The sequence below is a fragment of the Corvus cornix genome, chromosome 15 (assembly GCF_000738735.6).
Source record: "Corvus cornix cornix isolate S_Up_H32 chromosome 15, ASM73873v5, whole genome shotgun sequence".
Lineage (NCBI taxonomy): Eukaryota > Metazoa > Chordata > Aves > Passeriformes > Corvidae > Corvus > Corvus cornix.
The window spans coordinates 2781069-2799618 of NC_046345.1; the positions used below are offsets into that span (position 1 = coordinate 2781069).

Here is an 18550-nt window from a genome sequence, read left to right on the forward strand (position 1 = left end):
AGTGGTCCGGTGGAGGAGGCGGTGATCGGTCACAAGTTGGACTCGATCATCTCAGAGGTCTTTTCCAACCTCAGTGACTCCGTGAGTGATCCCTCGGGATTCCGAAGGCCCCGAGTGCCTCACGTGAGCGCCGCGCACAAAGCTCGCTCTGTGCGGGGCTCTTCCCGGCGCCCTTCGCCCACAGACCCCTCACAGGCGCTCCCCTCACCCCGGGCCCCCTCAGCCACCGCGACCCCCCTCCCCAGGCCCCTTTGGTTCCGTCCACCAGCGCCCTCCTCCCGCCGCGCAGCCCCCGTGGTACGCCCCGACACGCCCCCCCGGCAGGGGGCGCTGAGGGCGGTGCCCGCCGGGTCGGGGCGAGACCGCGGCGGCACTTCCGGTCCGGGGCTGGGGCGGGAACGGGAACGGGAGCGGGGCCGGGAGCGGGGCCGGGATGGCGCTGGACGCGCGGCGCCTGGAGGCGCTGAGCCTGCAGGAGCTCAGCGCGCTGCTGGACGACGAGGAGCAACTCCAGGACATGGCCCGCGAGATGGAAGAGGTGAGGGGCTGCCTCATGCTCCCCGGCCGCGGCCTCTCTTCGAGCCGCCCCCGTCCCGCCGGGTCCCCACCGCGTCCGGTGCCGCTCGGTGGTGGGGGGGTTAATGACTCCCCGCTCCCCGGAGCCGCCGGGCCGTCTCGGCCCCGCCGTGGAGCTGCCGGTGCGTGAGGAGCCCCCGGGGCTGCGGGAAGCGCTGCCGGTCTCTTCCTTGCTTCTCCCTTTCCTGCCTCCCCCGTCCCTCATTCTCCCGGCCCTTCCCGGCCTTTTGTTCGCCGGCCCGCGGCGGGGGGATCGGTGCCTGCTGGGTGCCATAGGAGGGGTGCGGGCTCGCCGGGCTGAAAACGCTGAATTAAATTAATTCAGCCGCTGAATTGGGAGACACTGACGGCCCGGAGGTGGGATCAGCTTTTCCGTTCGTACAGCCCTTGTTTTGTGTCTTGGTCGTGGTGAAGGATTTTGCCAGCGTGAATTCAAAACAATGTGAAAGAGATTTCTGTGTGCCCCGGTTGGTATGCTGGACGCAGCGAGGGCTGTCAGGCTTTTCTGCTGCTTGTTTTGCCTATTTGAAGTGTCTTTGTCAGTGCATCAGGCTCTAAGTCGTGCTTTTGGATCTGTGCTTCTTAAAACAAAATAGGAGTCTGTTTTCTCTCTCTGGCTGTGGTTGTCTTAAACTGGTTTTTCGATGTGCCAATGGACCCTGTGTGTTACAGTTCAGATATGAGACTGTTCTGGGTTTATTTGGCCACAGATGTGCCTGAAAGACTCTCACTCTTAGTCAGATAAGAGCAAATAAGATGAAACTATATATATGAAAACTTTAAAAGAAAAAAATGTGCTCTACCTATCTGTGTCCTGTATTTATTGGGGTTTTTTGTTTTACTTTTTTTAAATTAGAGGATAAAAGCCTCAGGAAAAGGAAAAAGTGGCAACATGTTCTTGAGAAAGAAGCTTAGTTTATTAAGTGAAATCCATTATAACTGTGTTCCCTCAAACTAAGATTCCGGTCCTTTTGGTGCTTCTGAGAAAATTTTTCTGGATCACCTCGAGCCAAACTGTCAAAGTATTACACATGGAGAGGCCCACTGAAGGCTGAGGCTGAGTTGATGGGGTGTCCTGGGGAATTTATTTGCTGTATTATGCAACAATTTGGATTTTGAAGTTTGTGCCAATAGATTTCTGACAGTGGGGCAGCCATAATAACTTTTTGGGCGAGCTTATATTTTGAGAACTTAGAAGAAACAGGCGGTGCTGTGGAAAGTAGAACATGCAGAGCTCTTGGAAGCCCCGTGGTTTGCTGGGGGCTGGAGCGCTCTGCTGTATAAAAACTATTTAAGGAAAGTCAGCGGGTTATAATGGGCTTAACTTTGTAAAGATGTGAACGGCTGGCTCCAATGTGACCTCTGACAAGGGACACGAGCACAGGGCCAGGCTCTTTGTTATTATTTATTTGTCAGTACTCGTCAGTATGGACTTAAGACGGTAGGTCAGAAGTGACAGAAAACCTCATGACCTCCGTAGAAAAGATCCTCTCTCACTACACAACCAGCCCATATTCTGGATTTGACCCTCTGGTTTTCCTCTTTCGTTGGCATCAGAAGGCTTTTAAATTGTAGAGTAAAGTTCTCTGGGCCTGAGGGAATATTTTGTGGTGTTTGGAAAGTGTGGCCAGGTTTGAAGGTGTTCAGGCTGTGTGGAAACACGGCTGTGCTGCTGTCTGCTATAATCCTCTTTTATTGGATGTGGAGGCTTTTACTGGAGTCTGTTCAACTAGAAATGTGTTTATACATCTTGGAAGGAATTGGCCATGCTTGAATATTTCTTCCTCATTCTGTTTTCGCCTTCATTGAATTATTTACTGCTTGAGCTTGTGTTGCTGAGACCTGAGTTTTCACTGGGAAGTGTGTGGCAGGAAGCGGGAGAGAGGGAAATCCTGAACATTAAGGAGGAACCATGGTGACTTCACTGCTACTTGGCTGTCAGTCCATATGTATCTAGGTTGTAGGGTTATTCCAAAGTCCTTACATTCCTAATTTTACCGTGACATGCCAATTAAATCACGATTCCTGAGTCACTTCTCTGAGGTCACTTGTATTTTCAGTGGCAAAGTTGATTAAAGCTGATTATTCCATAATTGAAAAAACCCTTTGTTCTCCTTGTTGCAAGGGAAACCCAGCTCAAACCCCAATGTTTTGTTCACAAAGGAGGAGGATTTGGAAAAACCACTTGGCTTTCTTGCTAACAGCTAAAAATAGGCGCTTCCAGCCTTACAGGGAATGTATTCCTGTGTGGCATTTGAGCAGGATTTGTATGTGTCAGTGTGGGGGGGGTGTATATCTGTATCTGTGTGTGCCCACGGGGTGATGTGCTTGTAGCATGTCCTGCACGTGTGTCCCCAGGTGTGTGACACTGTGGCATCAGAGCTGAACTGGTGCTTTTCCTGTCTCTGAGGTTGAGTTTGCAGCCTCTGGGCTTGCAGGGCTTGAACAACGAACATCTTGTCTGTGAGAAAGAGGAAGGAAGCTCCTTGTCTGGTACTCTCAGTCTTTTAAAACTGAGAAGAGTTTTTTTTATAATCCTTTCAGGTTGGTCTCTGTAGTACATGTACAGCATTCATCTTCATGAAATAGGGAATCACAGGATGGTTTGGGTTGGAAGGGACCTGAAAGATCATTTAGTTCCAACCCCCCTGCCAGGGCAGGGTCATAAAAGTACCTTGTTTATAAAAGTCAGTCTCAGTGATTCTAAAAAGTACAGATGAGAGAATTTGTGACCTGACACTGGTGGTAATTTGATGAATTTCTCTGTGAAAATGAATTTTCTTTTTATCTCCTGGAGCATCACTTCTGTAATAGTGCAGTATTGTGTTACTTATTGCTAAGCTTCCATGGCCAAAAATTATTTGCTTTTCAATACCTTAATTATGTGAAATCAAGAAGTCAGAAATGCATTGCCTTCTTCTCATTCCAGCATTGCAGAGTACACTGGCAAGCACAAAAGGAATTTTTTGAGCATAGTCCTTTTCTCAAAAGCTGATTGAAAAGATCACGTAGGGCAGAAAGTACAAGTTAAACTATGTGCATTCATGCCCAGATTTCTTGGATTCCTACTCCTGTCCTAAAACCACATTGTGCAAGTGGTCATGTTCTTGTTGGCCAAACATGAAATTTAGTTGCAAAGTTAGGAATTAGACTTGGTGGCAACTACAGATTTTTCTCTTCTAGCTGAGCATCAAATGAGTAACCTGTCTGTGTCAAAGTGCAAATTGCAGTGCTGAGTGTCTTGCCTCTGCAGTAAATGTTTGGGAGCTGCAACTTACCTTTTAAGCTTTATTTTGCCATTTTTAAGTAATCAGAAGAGCTAAATTTAGCCAATCTAATTACTTTGCAGTATGTTTTAATATTTATTACAGAACAGATGTTGTTAGGGGGTGTATTATTATTCACCAGTCCTTGATGAAAAGCACTCCTAAACCTTCTGTAAAAGAAGTCTCTTCTCCTACTCTGCACCTGTCAGCTCCTGTTTCAGGGGTTAATTTGACACTCCAAATGTGCATCTTTATTCTTCCACAGTGTGACTGCTATTTTATTCTTAATTTACAAGTTTGTGTAAGTGAAAGAGAGTGGGAGAATGATAAAGGCTGGAGAAATCTAAAACTAACATGGATGTGTCCTGTATAAAGCAATTAAAACGGTGCCACACAAAGCTGCTTTTTATTTATAGCTCCTTAAGAGACTTTTTCTCGAAGGTACCAAGAGACTCCTCACCGTGGTGCTGGCCAGAGCGAGTTTATAATTATAGCAGCTCTTGATGGACTTTGTGGGTAGTTGGGATTGCAGTTGCTCAGTTTCTCAGGAGGCAGCTCCTCTGGGAATGTGCTTTCAGATGAACCGGAGTGACACTTCTCAGAGACGTTTTACACAAATAACTTTTGCTGCAAACCATTATTTTGGAGTAAAGGATCAACATCTATAGTATGAATGTTGCTAAGCTAGTGCTAGTTCTGGTTTAATTTTATCCAGCATTTTTTCCCCTTTTTTTAAAAGTGGGATGAAACAAAGCTGCAGTTCATAAAAGTAGTAGACTCTAAATTCCCAAAGCAGTTGCTGCTTCCTGCTCTTGGAAATGCTTATTAATAAATCCTTGAGTAAAATTATTCAAATTATAGCTGTTAAAGAAATTCGTTTTTTAAGCAGCCAAAGTTTTGAAGTGCTGCATAAACTGTTTTTAATAACCTCCGTGTGTCCATGGCTTCATTTTCTTGCAGCACGGTTTGGTACTGAGTGGTCTGCTCAGTAGTGAGCAATCCTTGTGCCATGAAAATCCCCTTATAAGCAGCTCAGTATGGTTGCCCCATTTGTTCCATTCTGAATTCATAGTGAGAGCTTAGCAGTTAAAAAAAAGGCATATGTTCTCCTTAATATTGTCCTGTCTCATTGTGTCTCGTGATTCTGACTGGCATTTTTCATCTGGTTTCACATTAATTTTTCCTGCCTGTTGAAGTGCTCATGGCCTCAACACTCTTGCTAGGAATTCTACTGGAGTCCCATGCTCCTGACTCTTATCTCCAAATAACTTTTTTCCTTGCACTTCCAGTGGGCAGGTGAACAACCAGTGCAGGAGCAGTTCCCTGCTAATGCACATTTTTGTCACACGGCACATGTGACAACAAAATACCTTTTGTTGGATTTATTCCTTCCTCAGCTTTTGTTTTGGGCTTGTGGAAAGCTATGAATGGATGCTGAAAGCATGCTTTGTGCTGCACTGATAATCTTAATGGACTGCTCATGCTGTGGTTTGACCCTTGGGTGATTTTGCAGCTGTTTTTTTTCTTTTGTAGTTTTAAATTAGTCATTTTTTGAAAGCTTTTCTACAGCACTCTTTGAGCAAACTTTACAGTGTTTGCTTTCTGATTCCTCGAATTAACTTCCAAGTGCAGTGGAACAGTTGCTGTAAAGTTTCTTACACAGACCTTAACATCAGTGACAGAGATTATTCTGTAAATCATGACTGTATGCAAGTTGCATTGCTCTGGGATTATGTCTGTTCTGTTTGTTGTGAAATAGAATTCACAGACTTCAAAATTCTTTTGGTTATATGAAGTATTTCAATGTCTTGAACAGGTGGATGGGTCTTCACCAGCTCCTCCTTAAGTTTCATTAAACATCATTCCTAAATTTGCTTTGTATTTGAGGAACTGGTTCTTCTCATGGTTTTGGGTAAGATTCAAATTTCTCCTCTCTCCAAATGTGCATTGGTAAAAGAAATTTGACACAGACTAATTCTGGAAGTGAAGACTTCAGGAGTGACATTTTAAGTCAACATTAAGTGTCAATTACCATTTTTGATCAACTTCTGTAGAAAAAATACGCCCTTCTCAGAAGTGCTCAAAGATGGAAAAAGTTGAGTCATTAAGTCCTGTGTAATTTCAAGCACTATAACTTAAAGTGCAGTTACAAATACCTTAACTTTTTCAGCTTAGAACAACTATTTTTAACACTTTCGCCAAAGTTTAGTCTAGTCCATAATTATTAGATATCAGATGCAAAGGACAGGATGTCACTCTGCCTTAAATGTAGGCAGGTCATATCAGTCACATTTTTCTTATTTTTACAAGTCAGGTACATCATGTCATAGTGGTATTTAATCATCTTCACACATTTGAAATTATTTAAAAGTAAAGTTATTCAGCAAATCACTATAAAAGGTGAGGAATTTGCTGCTTCTTCCTCCTGCCTGGTCCTGTTGAGAGATATTCTGACACTGGAGGCAGGGACAACATCACAAAAGTCTCATCTGACTTAAGGAAGCCTTTTCTTCTTCCTCTGCTTACCTGGAGTTCTACCTTCTCCACTTTGCTACCTACGATTTTAGTGAAAGCTTCCTTTTCCTGGTATTTGTGCTCTTGAAAGGTTTATAGGTTTGTGTCCACTGGCTTTTTTTCTGCCCTGAGTAAATGTACATCTTCATCCCAAAAGAGAGATCAAAGTTCACTCATTAAACTGGTCTTCCCTGACTGACTGTGCACTTGCTTTGAAATGAGAGTATCAGCCTCCCAAGCAGTGAAAATACTGAATTTGCTGGAAGGAAGTAGTAAGCTCATTAAAATGGTGGAAGAGGCACCAGAAACCATCAGTCTTTTTACACACAATTTTCCTTGGCTGGCAGTTCAGGAGCCAGTGAGTAGTGGTGATGGCAGGAGGTCGGTAAGAGGTTGGATGCCAGTAATTAAGCTGTTAAATCTCATGTATTTTAGTTCCCTTCATAATTGTTTTTAAAAAAATGTAAAATAGAGGGACTCCAGCTTTCTGAAAGCAACAGTCCTAACAGGATTGGATCATATGAGAATAAACAAATGGAAACCAGTTTAATTAAAATTATTTTGCATTAGATTCAAAGCTAAGAAGGGGATTTTATTCTTGGAAAGGATCCACACTGAACACAAGCATAGGGCTGGATGCTTATTTAGGCTTGATGTGAGAACCTTGAGAAGACAAAACAATATCAAAAGTGTAGTTTCTGATTTTCACAATTTGGAGTAGAATTGGGGTTGGTGTAGACTTTAGGACTCTACATGATCCTTGGCTGTTGTTGGGTTTTAAAGTGGTTTAGCAAGAACAGGGTGAGAGTAAAATTTTGGTTTTTGAAGAGCAATATCTGGGGACAAAGGTGTGTTAAAGTAACACCGAGCCAGTTTTGAATTTAGCAAATTAAAGTAGCATATAAATATTTCAAAAGGAAGTAATTGCTCTCAAAGACAGTTGCTGTGCTTGGAAAAGCACCTGAATTTTGATCCTGACCTTATGTGGAGCTTTTAAACAGCTCATTTGGGTTTCCTCTTTTCCTGTTTCTGAGGTGTGGCTCTGTGTCCACCCAGGAGTGTGGAAGGAGCAAGGCCTGTGCTTCTGTTTGCACAGACTCAGGGCTGTAAATAGGAGCAGTTACAGCTGAACAGGGATAACCTGGACTAGAAGGGGCATATGGATGGGGGAGGTCAAAAAAATGTACCAAACTTGTGCTGATTTTGAAGGCAGCTTAGTAGAATGAGTCTGTTGTGCCATGGGAAGACTATTCCACTTGTTGATTCAGACTGAGGATCTGAAATCAGATCCATTGGTTGGTTTTTTTTTTCCTTTTTGATGTCTGAATATTTTAATGAATCTAACGTGACACCCAGGGCAGACTTCTCCAAACACTCGGCTCTCCCAAAGCTCCTGAAGGCTCTCTTGATAAATCATGTGCATGTGTGAGTGTGAGCAAACTGGAATCTGGCTGAATCTTGGGTATATGAGAATTGTCACTTTTTCTTTAGGCTAGGAAATGTTAAGCAGAAGGATTAAACTGAAAAAAAATGAAGGTTTTGGCATTAATCCAGGATTGGTGTAAGACAGTTGGGGAAGAATATTCTGGAGAAGAAGCAGTCACGATGCAGTCCTTATTTTTTATATGTTAACAAGATAAGGGATGACATTCTTCTACACTCATTGTATCTCACTGCTGGAATTCAGATTTTTTCAAGAGCTATTATTGCTTTATCTGTCAATGTTCATCATTTGTTCATCGGTTGCAGGTCTAATGCCACGGCACTAATTTTTACATAGAGCTTACTTTTGTTGTTTATTTAAAAGTTTTCAAGTTCTATTTTGTCTTGCTTAATAATTTCACTGTTATTTCACACGGTTTTGGGGTTTTTTTTATTTATATCCAGTCCCAAAATGTTCAGCACAGCAAGGACATGACTCTCGCCAGCAACCGCAGTCTGGCAGAAGGAAATCTCCTGTACCAGCCAAAGTTGGAGTCTTTGAAATCAAATTTGACTGAGAAATATCAAGAGCTGCAAGTTCTTTTTGAAGCATACCAGATAAAGAAAACAAAACTAGGTAACACTGGCTGTTGACAATTATGATTTGCTGTTTTCTAAGTGAATGTAAATATGTTGCCTTTTTGTTGTTGGTTTTTGGTGTCTCGTTTTTAGCTGGGTGAATTAGGGTACAAAGTGAAATGTCATTCTTGTGTAGTGCTGAAATAGATCACACTTCTGATGATTTATTAAGTGACTATCACATCTAGTAACAGATACTGTGGGTTCTTCCTGTTACCTACCTACTCTTGACCTACTCTTCTCTAAATTATCAACTTCGTTTACCTTGCTAAAGAGCAAAATACTTCGAATTTTCAGTGACTGTTTATAAATTAAATGGAATGTTGCATTTAACTTCCATACTGAATTATACTGTACATCTGATACTGCACTTGCTGAAGTGCTTTCAATATTATAAATATATAATTGGAACTAAATTTCAGCTCTTAGCACTGTGACAATATCCCTGAACTTCTTAATGTATTTCTTACTGTTCCTCACCCTGTTTAGAACTGCAGTCTGCTGGTTGTACAAATGTGCCTTAGAGATTGTTGTGTCGTTAGAAGTCACTTAGAGCCAGCTGTCATTTTCTGTTCTTCCTGTGCCATTACAGACAGACAATCCAGTAATGCTTCCCTGGAGACCCTGCTGGCACTGCTGCAGACCGAGGGGGCGAAGATTGAGGAAGATACAGAGGTAATGACAGAGCACTCCAGTTCTGCCACTTCCATCCATTACCAGAACCTCCCAGTGTCCGTGGCTGCAGTACAGAGTTGAACATGTGACAGATTAAGAGTATGGTCTTGTCTCTGCTTTGAACTTCAGTGAACAGCTATTTGATTCCAGCAATTTTATTTTTTTTTATCTGAGTAATTTTTTACTCTTAACATCTTTGAAGTTTAAGAGAGAAAGTGCTTCTTTTTAGAAAAGATTGGCAAGCCCTCTTTAGTTCCTTGGCTTTGCCTTCAAACTCGTAGAGTATAAAAATGTGGAATCTTCTTTTAGTGGAGTTTGCCTGGTATATGTATTACATCATTATAAATGTCAATTAGTAGCCTAATAAAAAAACTGTGCCCATGCTGCTTTTCCTCCAGTGTTTCTGGTGAAATATTCCGTTGTGATTTCAGTGTGTCTGTGCAGGTGCCAGTGGTCACCACTTGCTGTGACAGAAGTGCTTGAAGGGTCATCTGACTTCAGAATAATGGAAGTGTTTGGTTTTGTTTGCTGATTTCATGCAGGCATTTTCTGTAATTAATCAGGAGAAAAAATTTGCTTATTAGCCTTGAGTTGTGATTATAAAAAGAAATTCCCAGGACAAGCTGAATTTTGTGATTATATGTTTGTTCACCTCTCAATTATTAAACATCATTTACCCAAAGCCACAAGTAAGGGTGAGTATTAAACCTGACTTAGCAGTAATCTCTGTGCTGAGTCTCACCGAGTTCCCAGTGTTTCTGTTGGCATTCAAGCAGCACTGAGCTGTAATTCAGCTTAGCTGGCAATCTGGGAAGCTGCTGCACTTGGTTCATTCCCATCTCTGGTGATCAGGGGAATGCTCAGAGCAAAATTCAGATGTTTTTAGTGCTGTTAACTTCAGTATAAATTTATGCAAAAGTGATATTTAACTCTCAGTGCTTCTGAGTAATAACTAACTCAAAGTTCTTCTCAGAATTCTTCAATATGCCAGTCATCTTCCATATGCCAGCTGGAAAATCACAGGCAAAATGATGCTATTTTTGGGATGTGAGCCATTTAGATTCTGTTGCAGTAGGCTGTTTCCTAAGAGAATGTTCTGTATTTGACAGAATATGGCAGAAAAGTTCCTTGATGGTGAAATACCCCTGGATTCCTTCATCGACGAGTACCAGAGCAAGCGGAAACTGGCTCACCTGCGCCGGGTGAAGATTGAGAAGCTCCAGGAAATGGTGCTGAAGGGACAGAGACTTCCTCAGGTTCAGGCGCCGGCGCAGCCGAGGGCACCCGAGACGGCAGCAGCGCCCGCAGATCCCTACAAGGCGGATGCAAACACTCCTCCCTCGGTCGTGCCCCGGCGAATCCCACCCCCCCCGCCTCCCTCAGGCTCAGCAGGACGCTTCCCCACTCCCTTCACTGCAGCCATGAGTTCAGGACCAGCTCTCTCTTACCCAGGTGCTCCGTACCCTCCTCTCCCGCCTCGGCCGGGAGGAGCTCAGCCCACGAGTCAAATGCCACAGCCAGGATACCCAGCTCAGTTTGTACCACCCTATCCTCCACCTCTTCCCCAAAGACCAGCTCGCCTTCCACCACATCCTGGCTTTATCCTCCAGTAAATATTTGGGTGCGCCTGACTTATGTATTGGTGCTTATATTTCCTTTTCCCCCATCAGAGACTTGCTGTAGGCAATGGGAAGCCTCTGTTCTTTGCACAATGGAGTACAAAGGCCGAGCTGTGGCACAGAGGTTTGCAATTGCTTTGCTAAATGTGATGATGTTTGTTTGCAAAGGTCAGTGATGACAAGGTTTTCCTTGGAAGGTGATAAGGTCTAAATTTTGTAAATCCATCAAACTGGGAAGCCACTCACAGTGGATTTGCTGACATTACAAACTGAGTCACGCTCTGAATTCCTTAGTGATGGTAAATCAGCATCCTCCTCTGTTCTGATGTATTCCCATCGCAGCTGGATGGATGTGTGGCAAACAGGGAGCTGGTTGTCTCTCTAAGGAATTCTGTGTCCGTGACAGTGTTGGGATGGTAACAACCGTATCTGACTGCTGGGAAAAGGGTGTGCACAGGACCCCCCTTGGCATCCTTTTGCATCCAGGGCCAGGTGCACAACGTTTTCAGAGCTCACTGAGCTGCAACTCCTGTCAGAAGGCCTTGGGTGGCTTTTAGACAGGGAAAATGACAAGAGTTTCGTTTCTGCATTTCAGTTGTTACCTTAGGTATTGTGTAATCAAGGTAGGCACTACTCCCACTCCTAAGTAGCTTGATACCCTCCAAGTCCTGGTCTCTTGAAATGAAACTAAACTGTTTGCAGAGCCAGTTTAGGGTTTTATAGACGTTTACCAGGCAGTTTTATTTCCTTGCCTATTAAGACTCTTTCTAACGGTTGGGTTTTTTTCTCCTTTTCCACACCTTGGATACAGAAATGATTTTTTTACACAGGTGCTTAGCTTTTGATACCATGTGATTCCAGGAATCTAGGCAGGGTATTTTCTTAATCAAATACTGGATTTTCACATGTAATTGCCCACTTGAATTTCCACAATTTCATTTTATCCCTTAACTCTGTCTCTCACTTGGCAGAACTGTTTTTAACTTTCCCATTTCCTTTAGTTTTGCAGTTTAGGGCATGTGTATCTGTCTGGGATTGGCAGTTAATGTTTCTCTGCAAGTAGGCGAAAAAGAAAAGCCTTTTGAAGTCCATGGTGGCTGTTTGCATCTTACAGAATCCGTTCTTGACTTAGGCCACTGGACTGGGAGAGGCTTTTTAGGGCAGCTCAGATTTCATTCTTGATGTGACTCTTGAAGCCTAAGGTGCAGACATATGCTGGTATTTTAATCCAGCACTTGGGGAGGCAAATTCTAACACTTACTGTTTGCACAGAATGTGTCTGTGAATTTGTTATCAATCAGTCCAGAATCTGTCAAAGCCCCTGGTTATTTCAGAGCGTTTTGGTATCATTGTCCTGGAATGCACTACATTGTTTGGAGGTTTGTACTGCAAACAACATCAGTCAGAATAGAATAGCTTTTTTTTTTTTTTTTTTTTTTCTTTATGTAAGACCTGGATTGTCCCTTAATCATTTCCTCTGGAGTGTGGTGGTTAGCAAATACTAATCTGAAATTAAGCTCATAACAGAAAGCTCTCGATTCTGAAAATAGGGTCATTTGGCTTATTTTGCCTTCTGAAGACTAAGGGCAGAAGGTTGGTCAGCATTACTGGCATCTGAACCAATTCCCCAGTGTAAGTCTGGCAAGTTTTTATAGATGGGGGATTTTGTGAAGCAATGTGCATTGGATTTGTTTGCAAAGTGTGTTTTTTCTGTAATCTAGTGATGGTACAGGATTTGTTGTTTTTTTTTAAATAGTGTGATATCTTTTCTTGGTATTACTTTCTCACTGAAGCTTTGTATAAGCATGGTTAGTTATGACTCGTTTCAAAGTAACTTTGCTGTGCTGTTAGTGCTGGTATTTGGATGGCAGCTGTCGTATCTGGATGCTAAACATGAGTCTGCTGTAGAAATGGTTTCTGTCCTAGAAAGAATTAAAGTGGGTGGGGGCTACCAGGGTGGTGTCTGAGTACAGAAATTCATACTTTGAGCCTGCTACACAAAAACTCTAAAACACTCTCAAATCAGTTTTGCTAAGATTTCATAAAAACAACCAGGTATCTTTTACACTTATCAGGTGCCAACTTTTTTTCTGAGGGTTGGAAGTCCTCAGAAGTGATGGGGGTGATAGATAAGTGTATTGTGAATTTGCACTGCATTTTATGTATCAGACTTTATTGGTATTAGTAGTCCAAAAATATTTTTACTACTTGTTAAATCTTCTGTCTTTTGGTAACTTTTGTGATAACAATGACCTTTCAGGGATAGTTTATCTAAAAACAACCTCTTGTGCACACTAAATACAGACAAAGCTAATGCAATTTTTTTGTCTGAAAGCAAAACAATGCATTATTGCATATGCATGTGGCTGATGTGCCTTAGGATCACTACTTGTGATTGTAATTCTAGGATATTAGCATTTTTATCATTTGAATGGCCATTGCTTAACTCTTATTTAAGGGCTCTTTGAGAGCACTGACTTTTACAGAAAACTGACCCTCATACTTCAGAAAAAACAGCTGTATCTGCTATTTGTAAGCTTATAGTTGCCTTCACTGATGGGTAAGTTTGAACGTAGATGATGTAACTAATGTGATATTTCAGTTATTGCAAGCTCATAACTGAAGTCCAGCTGCTCTTTGAAAACGTTTTGCCATTAATTTTGTGTGTTTGTGTGCACACAAACTGTAAATATTTACTTGACTGCTGGTGTTGTTTAAGGGTAAAGGAGAAGAATGACTGTGGAAAGCTGTTCAAATCCTTTCAGCAACAAACTTGACAAAAAGCTAACCTGGATGAGTCAGGCAAGAGCTGTGTCAGTGCTTTCAACCTGTTGCCCTTCAGCAGCTTCTCCTGTTCTGTTATAGCTAATAAATAAATTCTGCTCTGGCTAGGATGTTTAGAATTCTACTAATTTGCACTGTTGATAAGATAGTGAGATTAAAATGCCATAGGCAAGCTGAGACTTGAGAGGGGGTGGCTCACAATGCTTGCCAAAAAAATAATATATATATATATATATATATATATATATATATATATATATATATATAAAGGATTTTTGATGTCTGCTACAAATAGCACATACTTCCCCAAAGCAATTGGAGTGGAGAAAAATCCTTTAAATACAATGTGTAACACGGCTTTAGAGTGTTGGTAGCATTGGAAATGCTCTCTTTGGGCAGCATTATTTGTGCCAGTCTTTTGTACACAGTTCTGTAAGGTGAGACTAACGCGACTGTACGTGGTTAGGCTTGGATTTGGGATCAGCAGCGAGCAGTTCTGACTCCTGGGTGGGTTTCACTGCACTCAGGGCTGCCTCCCAGAGAAGGTGGAGTCAGTTGTTCCAGCACAGCTGATCCAGACAGGTCACCTCTGTACCGGAGGGGCGGCAGGGAACACGAGCTTCTGTGGGATGCCAGGAGGCACCTGGGCACTGGCTGGTCGAGGTGACCATCCCCATTAGTGCCCCAACCTCCACAGCCTCAAGTCTCGACCTCTCTTGGGACTTCTTTGCCCTCTCAAACTGGAATCACGACGTAGATCCAGAGCTGAAAGCGACAATTCTTCTACCCTCACATGGAGCTGCATGGCAGACGTGGAGTTCAGAGGGGGCAGAGTCGTCCTGTGCCTGAACAGTTCCTCTGTGTGATCCTGGACTGTCTTAATAAGGGGCAATTTTATAGGCCGAGCAAGTTGTGAAACATACAGTGGATTTGTTTGCATAATAAGTCTTTCTGTTATCTACTGTGTTCTGATTTTAAATAAAATAGCATATCTCTTGGTGTCCTGTCCCCCTGTGCTTCCATTCAGTCGTGGTGCAGTTACATTAATGATTTTCAACCCTAATGGTGTTTTTTCTGTAGCAGCATAAACACAGTTGTAGGTGGATGTAGAACATAGAATTGAAAAAAATACTGCTTTAATTATTCATAGTGAATCTGTTGGCTGTGTTTTTAGTGACTGGATAAAGTGAGTCCATTTTGTATGGAGCTGATAGAGGATGGGTTTGCTCACAATAGATTTTACATGTTGTAATCATGGCAGGGAGGTAGGTGGGCTGTCTATCAGGTAAAATCCCTTTGGTTTTCTTCTAATTTTCTACAATTAGTTAGTGGGAATGTTCAGAATCACCTGGAAAAGCTGAAGGGAGAAAGCTTTTTTTTTTTAAAGGAGAGGAAAATCTTAGATTTCAGCCAAGTTAGGAGACATGAGTCAACCACAGTTATTTAGGAATATGAGTCAGAGGGCAGAAAAGACCTGATGTAATTTTCTGTCAAATCTGTTGCTTTAGAAGCAATGTGAAAGAGAAATCCTAGTGCAGAATAACTGATTAAGGAAGAAAATCCCTTTTTTAATTGTTTCTTGATCCGTTGTGTTTGTGGTGGCTGCAGAGATTGGATAACCTTCTGCAGAAAAGGGAAAGTGCAGATGAGGAAAACCTGCCGTGCTGACTCAGTGCCGGTGGGCGAGGGCAGGGGAAGGTGTTATGTAAAAGCTGCAGCTCTTCAGCTCGGCTCTTCTAAGAATTTGCTCTGTGTTTTGTAGCTTGAAGAGCTGCAGAGCTCCAGCTGTGCCTGTTCCAAACCTGGGGTTCCAATGGCCCTTCCCTGTGGTTGGTGCCCCTGGAGATTGTTCTGGGTGGGATTGTTCCCAGCGCAAAGGAGGTGTCACCCACCAGGGTCAGACCTCGCCAGGGAGGGGACTCACGTGGCACTTGGGTAACCAAAGAGCAAAATGCCACAAAAAAGGTGTGTTGGGGACACACTGTGGTGTCCATGTGGCCTTGGCTTGTCCCTTCCCTGGCAGTGGCTTTGGAGGCTGTGCAGGCCCACCCAGGTCCTTCCCTTGCCCTTGGTCCTGTAATTTGAGTCCTTTCGGGTTGTACATTAACCATCCATCCTGCCAGGCTTTTACAGGATCGCCTCTTCACCTCTCTGAGACTTGGTCCCTAGAAACTGGACGTGTTGCTTGAGGGTTTTTGAGAGATTTTGGGTCTCCACTGAAGTTTACGAGGTGCCCTGCTGAGGTGTGCCCCAGGACACCTTGTCCCTGAAGGAGGCTGTCCCTGGGCAGCTTGGACTGGGCTCTCAGCCTCACTCTCCATTTTTACCCCCACCTGCAGGATAAATCCCAGGCTGCTGAGGCTGGGAGATGTGCCAATGCATACCCTGGACCCTGCTCTAAGCTAAAAGCTATTTTTTTAATACTGCTTATTATTTCCAAACTGCTCAAAGGTGCTTTTTCTGCACTCCTGTAGGTGATGAGTAGGAATTATTTTTTCCTTCAAAGCTAAAAATGTTTCCTCTCACCACGTAATCCCACACCTTGCTACGTGCACTTAAAACTGCACATTATTCTAGCAACTGCTGCTCGGGATGGGCTGGTTTCTGAGGGGTTTGTTAGTCCTGAAGGGAGCCAGTCACAGAGGGTGGGAGGTGACAAAGTGGCTCCAGTTCTCAGCACTGGCATGAGACCACCTGGTGGAGGAGAAATGCTGATGGTGGAGAAATGCAGAAATGCCTTTTAGCCTGGGGTGTGTTGTCTCACATGGTATGAGGGGAATCCAGACTAGCTTTGTTTTGATTTAAACTTGCATACCCACGAAGCATTTGTTAAATGATTGTAGTAGCTGGTGCTTCTGGGTTTCCCAAGTCACTTTTCTGAGGGGGTCATTCAGGAAATAACACCCCTAAATATTGTGCTGCCCAGACTCACACAATTCGTGCCTGGTTGGGCACAGCAGAAAAAGAACTTTTCTTGCAAAGGAGTGGCTGCTTTTTGTGGCTTCAAGGGCTCTTAAAAACATACTTTTGCAGAAGTTTTGTGGTTTGGTTTCTTCACCTGACTTCCTCGAGCCCGTACCAGCCTGTTTTCTATTAGTGTGCTTCATTTCAATGCAGTTTTTTTCCCCCAGTGGTCTGACACTTGTGTTTTGCCAGCTTTGGTCTCTGTAGCAATGCTGTTGTTGAGCTGCAGCTGCTTCGTGTGCTGGTGTTCAAACTAATCTGTGGTTCCTGGGGGTTTGGCTGCTGAGAGAGCCACAGGGTGGGCAGAGGAGGGCTGTGATGACAGCCTGTTTGAAAGCTGCTTCAAGAAGAAATAAATTGTACTTTACTAACCTCGGTGGAAGGAAGCAGAATGTAGTATTTCACAACTTGGTTATTTTCCACTGCTTCTCTTACAGGTACTGAGTAAAATTTGTTCTTGGGAGCACATGGAGTGAAACATCTTCCTCTCATCTTCCACAGCCACAATAATGGTATTTAAAAGTCATTAGCAAATTGGATCCTGCACAACAGGATGTCTTGATGGAGCCTCAAAATAAACCTTTGCAGACACACAGTTTGTCATTCTGGTATTTTTGTCAGCTACAAATAGCAACCACTTTTCCAAAAAAGTAAAGGCCTGAAGAAAAAGCCTGGACAGTAAGATTAATTCTTGTACAAAAATTAACTTAGATTACATTTCAAGTGATTTATAGAGAATATTTTTAGTTTTGCTGTTACTTTTTGATACTTTTGATTATCCTGGCCTGGATGGTTTTAAGTAAATCATAGTGTGACAGCAGTGAGGGTAAACAAGTTACATTTGGCCACAGCATCAATCTCAAAGCCACATTTTATTTTTAAATTCTTTAAATATAACAAATCCTTTAAATTTTAAGTAGGGCTGTGGCTAGACTTAGGGTAGTGAGAGTTTAAAAGTTTGCATTCTCAATTAATCAGTATTTCCGTGATGAAATGTGATGGTGTGAGTGGTTGGATGACATCAGTCTCCCAGCAAATATATCTTTATCACCATCTATAAATAGACCTTGAGCTACTGCAGAAAGCACTTCCTTAAGAGAAAAGGGCTCTGAAAGAAACGAAACTCAGCAGGGAGCTGGCCCCTGTCACTGCTGTGTCATTGTCACTTGATGTGACAGCAGTCACCCGAGGGACACGGCTGTGTAACCCTCTCCCAGGGCTCATGGAAAGGCTGAGCAGGGAATAAACCTCCAGGCTGGAGTGATCTCAGCAGAACCTGCAGGATCAGAGCAGCTGCTCGCCTCGCCCAGCAGCACCAGGATAACACCTGAGCCCTTCACTGGGGAATGCACTTTGGCCATACGAGCTGGGAAACAAGCACTGGCACTTGTGTAACTGCCCATAAACCTGTAAAGTCAGTTTTGTGATGAAAGCTTCGGCCACCACGAGACTGCTACATAACTAAAATAAATAATGAAATACCTTATAAAAGTGTTTACCTGAGATACAGCCACTAGTAATGCTAGTTAACTGCTTTATAGCCTCTTGTCAGCCACAGAGACAGAAAGCCCTGGGTTTTACTGTGGCTTTTATGAAGTTTGATTGTAACTGGGTCTGAGGGTAACAAGGGATGGGATGAAAATGTTGATTGAACATGAAAAGGACCCTCACAAATCTCCACTTAAACACAAGGCACCTGTGGTCACCCTGTCATGCTGAACTCTGCTTCAGTCTTATGATATTAGGTATCATATACAGCTGCCTATTAATTATCTATCTATAATTTATTACATATAATATATAATAATATATGCAACATGTACATAATCTGTACTATTATATATTACCTATATAACCTACATCTATAATAATATAATTATATATATAATTATCTATTAATTTTTATTTATATTGTGTATAAATATAGTGCATAACAGTATAGGTATATAAAATATGCAAAAATGCATATATATATATATATATAGGCACATGCAAGCCATAGATACATAAGGCTACACATACATAGAGAGGACTCTCTCTATATAGATTTATGTGTATATAGATATATTTATGCACAGTTAGCTAATTTAC

At 42.7% G+C, this 18550-nt stretch overlaps 1 protein-coding gene across 2 annotated transcripts; it reads left to right on the forward strand.

The window, feature by feature from the left end:
• The first annotated feature begins 387 nt into the window (after positions 1-387).
• VPS37B (VPS37B subunit of ESCRT-I) lies at positions 388-14502 on the forward strand. 2 transcript variants are annotated; one of them, XM_039560896.1, is made up of 4 exons: positions 388-538; positions 8244-8415; positions 9010-9092; positions 10202-14502. In XM_039560896.1, exons 1-4 carry the CDS (start codon positions 434-436, stop codon positions 10703-10705), a joined length of 864 nt encoding a protein of 287 aa, XP_039416830.1. In that variant the 5' UTR covers positions 388-433; the 3' UTR covers positions 10706-14502. The 2 variants fall into 2 exon arrangements, with proteins under 2 accessions (XP_039416830.1, XP_010396672.1); XM_010398370.3 differs by lacking the exon at positions 388-538 and adding an exon at positions 609-698.
• Positions 14503-18550: the final 4048 nt, after the last annotated feature.

What these genes read in the sequence shown, in the direction of transcription:
- VPS37B (XM_039560896.1), top strand. Translation starts at nt 434, where the DNA reads ATGGCGCTGGACGCGCGGCGCCTGGAGGCGCTGAGCCTGCAGGAGCTC. An exon ending in GATAAAGAAAACAAAACTAG is followed by an intron (nt 8,416 to 9,009) that starts GTAACACTGGCT and finishes GTGCCATTACAG; the next exon opens with ACAGACAATCCAGTAATGCT. An exon ending in AGATTGAGGAAGATACAGAG is followed by an intron (nt 9,093 to 10,201) that starts GTAATGACAGAG and finishes TGTATTTGACAG; the next exon opens with AATATGGCAGAAAAGTTCCT.